This window comes from Rhinatrema bivittatum, chromosome 4 (genome assembly GCF_901001135.1).
Source record: "Rhinatrema bivittatum chromosome 4, aRhiBiv1.1, whole genome shotgun sequence".
Classification (NCBI taxonomy): Eukaryota; Metazoa; Chordata; class Amphibia; order Gymnophiona; family Rhinatrematidae; genus Rhinatrema; species Rhinatrema bivittatum.
This window is the reverse complement of record NC_042618.1, coordinates 468,443,722-468,456,419: the sequence shown is the minus strand read 5'-3', so window position 1 is coordinate 468,456,419 and position 12,698 is coordinate 468,443,722. Positions and strand designations below refer to the sequence as shown.

Here is a 12,698-nt window from a genome sequence, read left to right as displayed (position 1 = left end):
AGGGTGAAAATCCAGGAGGGTTTCCATGACCTGGAGAAGGACTGGGTGATCTGGCGGAGGTGTCGGCAAGCTGGTGATTCTGATTATGTTTGGCCTTCAAACTAGTTGGTGTCAGTGTAAATTCTCTGAATCCAGAGGTGGAATATGTTGGAGTCATTTTTTGTTACGTTTTGCTGAGGATGTATATAGAGGAAAGGCCGTATGGATTCAGAGTTTTCCCCCAGACACAGACCAGTTTGAAGGCCACAGGCCAACCTCTGAGTGAACTCCTGTTTACTGTCTTACACTGTGAAATGTTTATGAACAGGCAAGAGTCTGTTTATGAGAAAACCAGCAATTAACTTATACTAAAGCCTGAGAGAGAGAATGAAGGCCACAGAGCTGTGTCTGAAAACTGATAAGAACTCAGAGGGAGGGAACGCGACTGCTTTTCACAAGCATTTGTAGTGTATAAGGGGAGGCACGAGAAAGAGAGGGGAGAAAGACCTGGACATGATGGAATGGCTGATCCTTTGGAAATGTAAGCTTTTTATATCTATGTAGCAATTGTTATTATCTACCATTACTTCTATATGATCTGATTTTATTTGTTCTATCCTCCTATTGCTCAAATGAACTTACTTTCTTACCTGGAACCGTGACGTATTGAATTCAAGTTTGTGTGTGGCCATTTATGTAGGAGATAAGGCCCTGGGTTCAAGCCCCCAGGTATAATCCCAGTAATTGTGTGTGGCCATTTGTGTAGGGGATAAGCGCCTGGGTTCAAGCCCCCAGGTGTAATCCCAGTAATTGTGTGTATTTATTTGAGATTAGCCCCCCAGGTCAGAGCCCCTGGGCAGGATACCAGTGTGCACGGTCTGAACCCGTAACAGCTTTTCTCCCATTTTGTGTCTTTGGGAGCAAACTTTAGAGAATCAAGTGCTTAGCCAGCTAACTTTAAGATAGGTCTGTGGCCTAATCAGACTTAGCCAGCTAACTCACTCCTCCCACTTATCTCCCCAGAGCACTCTGAATCTAGCTCATTATCTTATTAGCCAGCTAGAATTTAGCTGGATAAGTGCCCGAATATTCATTTAGCCGGCTAACTTCCCCTTGCAGTTTTAGTTCATGACCCCCAGTTCCACAACTTCATTTCCACCAGAAAAGGTTTGATTTCTGAGCATCTTGTTGGCGTCCTCTTGCCCTTTCTTTGGGCTGTTTATCGCCACTCGATCAGCCTGATGCATGAAGGTAGTCAATCGATATTGCGGGAGAAATAGGTTTTATGTTTGGCCCTGAGTTTACTGAAGAGAATACGTGCAGGGAGGAAGCGCCAACCAGTTTGAATTGAATCTCCTTTTCTTTCAGGAAAAAAAAGTAAAGCTTTGGAAGAAAGACGGTGGCTTGGTAAACCTGACCTTGGAAGTGACTGTAAGTCGCTAAATATTGAATTTATGGGATTTTTCGGGCCCGTTTATTTGCTCAGTGAATTTCCCACCCAGAGACAAAGCCTGGAATCTGTGAGCAAAATTAGAACTGGTCCCCGCCTCGGGTGGCGATGGCCTCACTTCCTGAAGAGACCTTCGGGGAAGCTTCCTTCCATCTAAGAGCTTTGAGAAACTCGTCACCTCTCAGAAGAAGTTAAACTCCAGCAGTTAAAGTCTTTCAGAGATCTCGGGAACAACCAGATCTTCAGAAAGAGCCCAATTATTTTAGCAGGGTTTTCAGAACCCCCCCCCTCCCCCAACAACACGGCCTGTAGGACTTCCTTCTTGTCCTAATGTGGCAAGTTAATAAATTAACGGGGCCAAAAATAGCCAAACCGCTCCTCTTCCTGGTCTTTTCGTTCCGTACAGTGGCACTGACCGCTGGGCACCTCTCGAATACTGGGAAAATAGTTTTGGGCCAGACTTGTGGGTACAAGTGTAGGCAGGCAAATGGTTGAATTCCTGCAAGTCTGAAACTTGGGAGCAGCAGCAGCGGCGCTGATCCCCAGGGCTCCCGTGCCAACCGCTGGCCAGTCAGGCGGCCCTCAGAAAGATTTGATTGGCACCACTGCTAACCAGTTTCAGACTGTGCCAAGGGGACCGTTTGTCCATATGGGCTACCACCTGGCCAGCCTGTGTGTGTCTACGTTTTGGGAGCAATGGCAAATTAAAAACGACGTGTCTAAACGTAGAAATGACGGCAGAAAGGGACCGATGTCCATCCAGTCTGCCCAGCAAGCTTCCCATGGCAGCGACTGCCGCGCCGTGCGGGTTACCCCTATGTATCGGTCAGTGCTGCTTGACGTGCTTTGCTTGGCCGTAGAAGCAGTGCTGTGTCATTTCCCCTAAAGTCTGCGCATCAGTAACCCAGACTGTAAAAAAAACAAAAAAAAACCTGTCATGGCTCGTGTTGGTGGTCTCTGAATCCAAATTCTTCTTTCCCACCCTCCCACCCCCCGTCAAAGCAGAGGGCGATGTTGCAGTTGCATCCAAAGCATCAAGGCTTATTGGTTAAGGGTAGTGATCCCCATGCTTCCTGGTAAGGGTGGTAACTGCTGCTCTGTGCAGGTTATCCCATGCTTATCAATTCCTCAGACTATAAAAGTCAAGGCCCTCATTGGTGCTGTCTGAATCCAATTCCTCTTATCCCCTGCCATTGAAGCAGAGAGCAATGTTGGAGTTGCATCAAAAGTATTAAGGCTTATTGGTTAAGTGTAGTAACTGCCGCACCAGCAAGTTACCCCCAAGCTTGCTTTTCTTCATTTCCATCCTCTCTGCCCCTCCCCCCCCCCCCCCCCAATGAAATCCTCCTCTCTGCCTGCCCTCAGATGGCGCATCATTATGGGAGCAATTTTCAAAACTATGCAGATTGTTGCAAAGGCCTTGTCACATTGCTTCACCCCAAGATCCCTCTCTTGGCCCGTGCATATCAGCCTTTCACCCCTCATCACATGCAGCTCTTTTGGATTGCCGCACCCCAGATGCAGGACTCTGCACTTCTTGGCATTGAATCCCAGCTGCCAAATCTTCAACTACTCTTCAAGCTTTCTTAACTCACTTTTCTTTCTCTCTACTCCTTCAGGCATGTCCAGTCTGTTGCAGATCTTAGTATCATCCACAAATAGACAAACTTTACCTTCTATCCCTTCCGCAATGTCGCTCACAAAGATACTGAACAGAACCAGTCCCAACACCGATCCTTGTGGCACTCCACTTAACACCGCTCTCTCTTCAGAGTCTCCTGTCAATCAACCAGTTTGTATTCCACTCCCAAGCTTCTCATTTTATTCACAAGTCTCCTCTGCAGGATTGTATCAAAAGCTTTGTTGAAATCCAAGTAGATCACATCGATCGTGCTTCCTCAATCTAATTCTTTGGTCACCCAATCAAAAAAATCAATCAGATTTGTCTGACAGGATCTTCCCCTGGTGAATCCATGCTGCCTTGGGTTCAGCAATCCTCCTGACTGTAGATAGTTCACTATCCTTTCCTACGGCAGAGTCTCCATTACCTTTCCCACCACCGAGGTGAGGCTAACCGGCCTGTACTTTCCAGCCTCCTCTCTGCTCCTACTCTTGTGGAGCAGGATCACCACCGCTCTTCTCCAATCACTCGGCACCACTCCCGTTTCCAGGGATCTATTGAACAGATTCTTCAGCAAACCCGTCAGCACATCTCTGAGCTCCCTCATTATCCTGGGATGAAACTCATCCCGCCTCATGGCTTTGTCCACTTTCAGTTTTCCTAGCTCTTCCCATAATTTCTCTTCTGTAAATGGAGTTTCGTCTACTCCATCCCCCATCTACGGTCTTGTCAATCTGCAACGGTCCTTCTCCAGGGTGGTCTTTAGTGAACACAGAACTAAAGTATTTGTTTAATATTTCCGCCGTTTCTTCGTCTCTCTCCACACATTTCTCCTTCTCTCCTTTCAGTCTCACTTATACCACTTCGGACCTCCATCCTTTCTCTGATGTATCTGAAAAATGTTTTATCTCCTCGTTTTACTACTTCGGCAATCCTTTCTTCCGCTTTACCTTTTGCTTTCCTTATTTTTCTTGTTCTCCCTCAGTTTTAACAGATATTCTTCTTCCCTGTGTTCCCCTTCTTGGGATCCTTTATACGTTTTGATCGCTGTTCTTTTTTTGCCTTTATTTTTTCAGCCACCTCCTTTGAGAACCAGATCGGTTTCTTTTTCCTCTTATTTTGTTTACTTTTCTTATATTTGGATTTGTTGCCTTTGTAATAGCTCCTTTTAATTTGATCCCCTATAGCCCAAAAAAGAAACCCATGTTCAAATACTTAAAATCCAGAAGCCATAATTCAGGTTAGGAGAGACCCAGAGCAAAGACAGACCCCACCAGGTGGATAAAAGTTAAAGCTAGCTTCAGCCATTCTCGCTATTCAGCTAAAGAAGCAGCCAAAGTACTGGGTCTTTTAACCTTCAAAATGGATCAGCTCTAGTAGTTGGACTGATTTTGAAGCAAATTGGTATCTATGAGGGCTGCGATATCATTTATTGAACCAACACTGATGTTGTATTGCCTGAGCTTTACAAACCACACAGCTCCCTTCTGGACTTTGCTGACTCAGCAAATTAGCCAAGTTAAAATCTGAAATGAGACCCAGTATACCCTCCAAAGGAAAAGAAATATCACCCTAAAATGTTTTAAACTATATTTTCTTAGGAATTTCAGGGCTTGCTTTCGGGTGAGAAGGGGGAGACACCAAGGTACCCTCCGAACCTGTAGGGAGCTTGTGCCCTATGTCTATCCTTTAATGACTTTAATCTACTCCACACATTTCCCAATGTTTCCAGGGATTGATACGAGGATCAGTTCTATCCAGATTATGGAAAACCAACAAGTAATCGACAGACGCTACTGCAGTAAAAGCCTGCAGTGTGGGTGAGTGGATCGTATTTGTTCCTGGAAGGGAAGGAATAGCATTTGGTTGGTGCGTGAATCGCTTGCTGTGCATGGCCCTGCTCTCTCTTGATCAATTTGCACTTGGCGAATAAATTCTGCATTGATTAGCTTATGAATTCTACCTTCGGGCACATGAAGGATGGATTCCAGATTTTGTGTCGTGACTCGGCTCTGCCGTGCTGCCTCCAAACGCTGATTTTTACGCTGATCTGGTCAAGCGTGTGAATGCGCACCGTCCTTGGTTGCATCTCGTGTGCGCTCTGCGTGGGTTTGTTGAGTCAAAAGCATTTTGAGATGCCGTTGGACGGGAGATCACACAGCGTGTAAAAGTTGTCCCGCAGTGCTGAAGTGGAAAAGATAATTCCTTTTCCTTAATTTAATCCAAATCACGGGGGGATTCCCCTGGATTCTCACACTCTCCTTTCTCATGTTAAACATTTAGGTCTGGCAACTACAGCTACAGCATTCCAGTTAATAAATTCACCCCCACCAATGTGAGAACCACGCTGGAAATCAAGTAAGGATAAAACTGAACTTTCATGCCTTGGTCCGAATGTTAAAATACAGAATATTTTGCATTGAAATTATTTTTTTTTTTTAAATGTATGCAGATGTCACCATGTTGTGCTATAATCTGAAGATTTTCTCTTCCTAACACACATCATATGGATATGAGAAGGTCTTTGGTTTATTCTCTGTTAAGATACTTTGTGGGTTGTTTCATCTTTTATTGAACAATAATTGTTTTTAGGCATAGATAATGTTACAGATACCCTGAAAGGTCCTGTACGATAAAGATATAAGCGGGCCCAGTTGGAAAGGCGTAACACAAGGAAGGCGGCTTCGTAACCCTCATGTGCTCTATGCTCCAGTCCCTGCCCGCTCCTCCCAGTGCATGGATGGTCCTGCTCTCCTCGGGCATCTGCCCATCATCCTGGATGGCTTTGGCTGACATTCTCCCCATCCCTGGGCCACAGAGTGAGGCAGTCTTGGTTTTCCCACAGTAAAGTTTAACACGGGGCTCCCAGGAGTGCCTTTTCTGCTTCAGGGCCTGCTGGCTGATTAGGCAGATAGGGACAGCTTTGCCAATATCCCGCCCTGCTGTTGCTCCCCTGTACTGTTCAGCCTTAACATTAACACTGCAGTATGGTGGCTTTGCACATAGAGAAGCGGGGGTCAGCGATGACGGCTTTCCATTCATCCATTGCACCGAGATATGCACTGTACACGCGTCTGGCGTAAAATACGCGTGCAAGCAGGACGTTATCGCGTGGGTGTCGTCTGGTGTTTTAACGCTTTCATACTTGCTTGTTCGTTTCCAGACTGGATCTTCTTTTAAAAAGGTTTTTTTGGGGGTTTTTTTTGTTTGTTTCATGCAGCACAACAGAACCGTTAATCGTCTACCAGTGTAAAGTGAGCCTGGGAAATATCTGTCGCCACAGCCCAAGCGGCAGGCGCCGAGGAGAGATTTTCCAGGAAACAACGCAGGTAATTTGTCTTGTGCTTCGCTAGCCAAGCCCAGGCCCCCCCCTGACTCCCCAAAACTTCCACGGGCCGCGAGTCTCTGGGGGAATGGCAGAAGAGGAAAAAGGAACATCTTCATCGTCTTACGCTACGACCTCGCAGGGTGAAAGAGAATTTACCCCTCTCTGCCACACACCCCCCCTCCGCCCCTGCCGCCGAGTCCTCCTCTCTGCCTGCCCTCAGACTGCGCATCATTATGAGAGCAATTTTCAAAACTATGCAGATTGTTGCAAAGGCCGTGCAGAGTTTCCCTTTGAAAATTGCCCCAGGGAAAAAAACCAAAATCTCCACAGAGATTTCCGCCTTCTTTTTCTGTGGATATTTCCCCCACCCCCCTGAACTACGCACACAGTTTCCTCTCCCCAATGTAAAACCTGCCCCTGATCCCCCCCTATGTTTGCAAGGGATGAAAGTAAGAGCATCCTTGATTTTCACCCCCCCCCCCCCCCCCGAATACAGACGGCTCGTTTACCTCGGTAAAGAGCTTTTGAAACCGAGTATCCCATTAGGGGATGCAGGTGCCAGCATAGAGAGAGGATACGGCCAGAAAAAAATTTATTTACCCACACTCCATTTATGTAACAGAAAGAAATCCCAAGAGACAAGAACCATTCCTTGAGTCTAAGAGAAATACAGGGGAGCAGGTTGCATGAATAACTGAACAGTTTAGCCCCCGTGTGGGAGTAATGACTTAGGGGGGGGTAGGGAGGTGTGGGTGAGGGGCAGCAGCCTTGCGCCATGGACCGTTACAGGCAGCCGTCAGGTGTCTCTCTGCTCCATGTCTGCTGCCTGTGCGCAGGCCCCCCTTAATCACGTAGGGTGGACCAGAGAGCTGTCCTGGAAACCCCCATGCACCTTAGGCTCGACAGACGAATTTTATAATCTTACATATCTCTAGGACGGCAGTCTAACGAGAAGAGAAGGGTTTTAATTACCCTGATTAAAAAAAATGAAAGGGCCTTTTTTAAATCACGTATGTGCTAGTATCCTTGCCCAGAAAATAGGCCCGCGTCGCTGGATTATCTTTAAAGCATTATTCAAAAGTGCCTACAGTACCTGGATCTAATCTGCTTTGAAGTGCCTGAATATAAATCAAATAAATTAATAAAAAGTGTAAAAAAAGGTTCTAAGCACAGGAGCCGCCCATTTTATAAAGTGAATTTAACATTCCTTTCCCGGAGAGACCACAGGAGCTAAATGCTGAGTAACCACCGGGATCCTGCAGCAGGAGTGTATGCACCGGGTTTGTCGAATGCTGAAATCAAGCTTCACTGAAGCCGGATCCCTTAGGTTCACAGAGGCCGTGCAGTTTAATTTCTGAGAGTTATCTCGATCACTTCTCCAAGAAATTCCTCATGAAAAACGAGAAAGCTCCTACAGCACTACCTCGGTGAAGATAATTTCCTTCTCACGCCCCGACACTGAGCACCTTAAGCAGGACAGAGATTTTATTCATGGTTTCTCCCAAATCCCGCAGGCGCAGGACCCCGCGTGGTTCCTACTACATTTAATGCAAGCTGCAGGTTATGAGAACGAGTGGAGGAGTAGCCTAGTGGTTAGAGCAGTGGCTATGAACCAGGAGCCCAGAGTTCAAGTCCTGCTGTCGCTCCTTGTGACCCTGGGCAAGTCACTTTACCCTACATTGCCTCAGGTACAAACTTAGCCTGTACCCCCTCTGGGGATAGGGAAAAACCTACAGTACCTGAATGTAATCCACTTTGAAGTGCTGCAAAAAGCAGAATATAAATAATAAAATAAAGAGAACATTTGCAATGACTTTGCATAGAAAAGGGTGGATTAATAATGGCTACTAACTGATCTGGGCTCAGATTCTTTGCCATCCATGGACACAAAGACCTGTTTTCAGGTTTGTTTGTTTTTTTTCCCTGGTTGCTTACTGAGATTCAAAGAGAAAAGCCTTCTGGATGCAAATTTGAGCCCCTCACTCCAGGCTGTGACGGATCTCATAGCAGCAGGCACCTAACACATTCTCTGCATTTGTGACATTTTCCTTATGTCATCATCACCTACAGCGTCTGTTATCCATTAATCCCATTCTAGCTTGTTTCTCCCTGAAGGCCATCACCTGTCAATCGGAAGCCTTGCCTCTCAATACATTTCCAGCCCTGGTCACTAATCTCCCGCCCAGTTTCACGGCTTCACTTCCTTTGTGCTGCAAAATGCCAGAGAGTGTTTCCATTCAACGGATCTCCCCTCCCCCGCCAAGTTTTAAAGGTCATTGGTAGGGTGCTAAGGTCAGCGGTCTTTCCTTGTTGGGGAAGTGGGCACCAGCTTCCCGGCAGAGTGACCAAGTCTTGCCTTGCAGCCAATCACGCGGTGTTTTGCAGTAAAATGTGCTTTTGGTGCAGTTTGTTTTCCATGCACAATCAATGAATTGTGTCTCCCCTTCTCATATATTGTTGTCCATCCAGGGATATCAGCATCTGTGGAGCCTTCCTGTAGCCGGCTTGTATGAAAGTGTGTACCATTTCCGGGTAGCCACACCGGTAAGCTTGTCTCTGGTCTCAAAGAAACCAAAAATGCATTGGGTTAGGAGATGCCAAGCCATTGCAAAATTAACCTGACTTTATTCTGTGCTGCAGGACCTCGCAAACTGTTCGACGGATCCGAATTATGCTGGGATGTTTTTCACCGATTACTATTTCTACTTTTATCGACAATGCAACTAAATGATTGTGTTTCTGAAAGAAAGTAAAAATCTGTAATATTAAAATAAAGCTCATGTGATCCCATTGTTTTAAAATTTATTCCAGAGACCTTTCGCCCATGTTTTGTCTCCGGCACACCTTTGATGGAAGGAGTGAGTTAAAAGTGCCTTTGCTTGCTCAGCAGGTTATTGTTATCATGGATGTGAGGGTTTCATGTTCTCTGTAAGAACTGCTAATACAGTCTAGTTTTCCAACCTGGGATCTAAGGAGTCTGTAGTTTTCTATCTTCAAGCTAGGGACTCTGCTGCTGCGCCGACTGAGCTGCTCCCCAATTGAGCTAGTAGGAGAATATCTACATGACATAAATTTCACATATACCCTCCCCTGATCACTCTTCCTTGTCCTCTATTGTACTGTTTAGGAGAGAAATCGCTTTTTCTGATATTACTCATCATACTCTCTGTCCAGGGCCAGGTTCAGGATCCCACTGCTGCCACCACAAATGAGTAGTATTTTAGCCTGGTTGCTTAGTACCTTTCCCATTTCACTCTACTGTTACATTGAGTTATAATTCTTAGAATTGAGTCCTTGGATTAATAAATATGAAACAATGATGCTGGTTGTAATCATTCTGTAATCATTATATATCAATTGGTAACAAAATTAAAAATTTTTAGGACAAAAAAGATAGGCTTAAAATAGTAGAAATCTAAGACACTTTCAAGACAGCTTTAGTCCTAAAACAAATCTTTGCTTTTCAAGAAGAATGTCAACCTTCATCCTCGTTCAGAGAAAGGTCATCTTTGATATGTACTCATGGTAATGACAACAATGAGGGCTGATACCTCCTGAACTTTGATGCGAGAGCTGACCTTTTTCACTTTTGATGTATGTCTGTAGTACTACTATATACTCCTAATAGGGGACAGATATAGTTGAGGGCTGCTGTAGCACATGACACACAGTCCAGATATTCAAATAAAAGTGAGATTATATCCTCAAGAGCTCCAGTTTTTTGTGATTCCACGGCTGCAGAATCCTCCCCATGGCTACTGGAACCCTCCTGTTTTCCCACGGACCTGCCTCTTCCCTCATGTCCTCTCTTCATGGCGACCCGCCAAAGATGTTTGGTGCTGCTAGCATGGCACGGCTCATAGCAATTGTCAGCTGGTTAGCCACAAGTGAGGAAATAGGCCATTGAGGGGGAGGAGAGGTGCAGGCCATTGTTAGGTGGGGGTGTAAAAACAGGAGAAAGAAGCAGCTTGCGGAGGGATGCACAGAGGCAGGATTGGCATTGAGAGCAGCATATTGTTAATTTGGGTTAAGACAGGTTTGAGCAGAAGAGGCAATACAGGCCTGGTTCCAGAGAGAGAGAGAGGCTGGGAATGGAGAGAGGCTGTGGTGAGAGAGGAGAGAGGCTGGGAATGGAGGGCCACACTGGCAAGGAAGGAGAAAGACGGGCTCGCTTGGGGGTGGGAAGAGAAACTGAGGTACAGGTAGGATGGAGAGAAGGAAGAGAAAGGGAAGGTGAGTATTTGGAGAATAAAAGGGAGAGACTGGGTGGGAAGAGGCGAGGAAAGCTGTGCTGCTGGAGCTCTGCTGGTCTTACCGGAGACTCCTGGAACCCCTGTTCCAGTTTAGGAGCCGAGAGGGTTCCAGGGCCACTTCTCAACTCTTCTCTCACTCCAGGATCCCTGGGACAGGATTATTTTCCAGTGGGGAGGAGGAATAGATGCTCAAGGTGGCAAGGATGAGACTTGGTTTACCGTCCTAGGGAGGTTCTAAGTCAATTTCACCATTAAAGGATCTGAGAACCAATAAAATACTCTGGAGGCTGAAGTTGTGTGACCAGATTCAGTCTTTGCTGCAGAAGCTCTTGCATGGCAAACTGACACAGTTCACATCAGTTCTTGGTACAACAGATGGAAATCGCAGGCAGAGCCGTGGCGTGCCTATGGCCATGGTCACAGGCGCCGCTACCAAAAGGCGCCATAGCGCTGCCATGTGCCACGGAGAGCAGTGCGGCCGGCGGGTCCTCAGCAAAAGAAAAAGCAGCGCGGCCCCCATCGAAATCAACAGCATAGTCGGCACAGCCTTAGTAAGTAGAAAAGCAGCACGGACCCACTTGCAACGCTGCTGATTCTGGCAAGGCCGCGCTGCTTTTCCACTTACTAAGGCCATGCTTACCACACCGTCGATTTCAGCAGGGCTGCACTGCTTCATCGGAGAAGGAGGCGCACGCCCTGCCGGAAATAGTCCGGTGCTAGAGCTGGTTCGGCCCCGTGGCCAGAAGTCATTCCCACGGGGGCTGAAAAAGGAGACTGCTGCTGCCTGCTAAGTCAAGGAGGAAGTGCGTGAGAGAGAGAGAGAGCGTGTGTACTTGTGTGTGGGAGAGTGAGTGAGAGCATGTGCGTTTGTATATGGGACAGTGAGAGCATGTGTGCAGGAGAGAGAGAGCACGTGTGCTTGTGTGTGGGAGAGTGACGTGTGGGAGAGTGACGTGCATGTGTAGGAAAGAGAGCATGTATGTGGTAGAGAAAGAATGTGTGCATGTGTGTGGAAGAGTCACATGTATATGGGACAGTGAGAGCATGTGTGCAGGAGAGAGAGAGCACGTGTGCTTGTGTGTGGGAGAGTGACGTGTGGGAGAGTGACATGTGCATGTGTAGGAAAGAGAGCATGTATGTGGTAGAGAAAGAATGTGTGCATGTGTGTGGAAGAGTCACAACGTGTGTGGGAGTGAGAGCATGTGTGCTTGTGTGTGTGTGCACAACTACTTCAGTTACTCTCTGCCTGCTAATCCATGACAATTTCAGGGCATCTGAAAATCAAAAGTTCCAAGGTATGGATAATGGGGAATTTTTTAAAATCCTTATTTTAATTGTTGGGTGTTAGTTGATTTGTCTGTTTTGAAATATTTTATTCATGTTTGGAAGATTTTTATGAGTTTGTAGTTATTGAATGTTATTCTGTTACTTAATTGTTTTGATTTATTCTTTTTATTGGTATGGTTTTACTCATTTGTTTTATGGGGAATGGTAATGTTTCTGTTTTTTACATTGTTGCAGTGCATACAGAATTTGGCTTGTTGCAGTTTCCAATTCAGTTTTTGTCTGTACATAAGAACATAAGAAAATGCCATACTGGGTCAGACCAAGGGTCCATCAAGCCCAGCATCCTGTTTCCAACAGTGGCCAATCCAGGCCATAAGAACCTGGCAAGTACCCAAAAACTAAGTCTATTCCATGTAACCATTGCTAATGGCAGTGGCTATTCTCTAAGTGAACTTAATAGCAGGTAATGGACTTCTCCTCCAAGAACTTATCCAATCCTTTTTTAAACACAGCTATACTAACTGCACGAACCACATTCTCTGGCAACAAATTCCAGAGTTTAATTGTGCGTTGAGTAAAAAAGAACTTTCTCTGATTAGTTTTAAATGTGCCCCATGCTAACTTCATGGAGTGTCCCCTAGTCCGTCTACTATCCGAAAGAGTAAATAACCGATTCACATCTACCCGTTCTAGACCTCTCATGATTTTAAACACCTCTATCATATCCCCCCTCAGTCGTCTCTTCTCCAAGCTGAAAAGTCCTAACCTCTTTAGTCTTTC

At 46.0% G+C, this 12,698-nt stretch overlaps 1 protein-coding gene across 1 annotated transcript in view; it reads left to right on the top strand.

Annotated features, from left to right (window-relative positions):
* The window catches only part of MYRFL (myelin regulatory factor like), a 57,391-nt gene extending 48,060 nt beyond the window's left edge, over positions 1-9,331 (top strand). Inside the window, exons 17-22 of the mRNA XM_029597195.1 lie at positions 1,348-1,410; positions 4,783-4,870; positions 5,334-5,408; positions 6,271-6,379; positions 8,848-8,922; positions 9,019-9,331. Coding sequence (XP_029453055.1) covers positions 1,348-1,410; positions 4,783-4,870; positions 5,334-5,408; positions 6,271-6,379; positions 8,848-8,922; positions 9,019-9,105 — 497 coding nt within the window. The 3' untranslated portion in view covers positions 9,106-9,331. The remainder of the gene's footprint in view (positions 1-1,347; positions 1,411-4,782; positions 4,871-5,333; positions 5,409-6,270; positions 6,380-8,847; positions 8,923-9,018) is intronic.
* Positions 9,332-12,698: the final 3,367 nt, after the last annotated feature.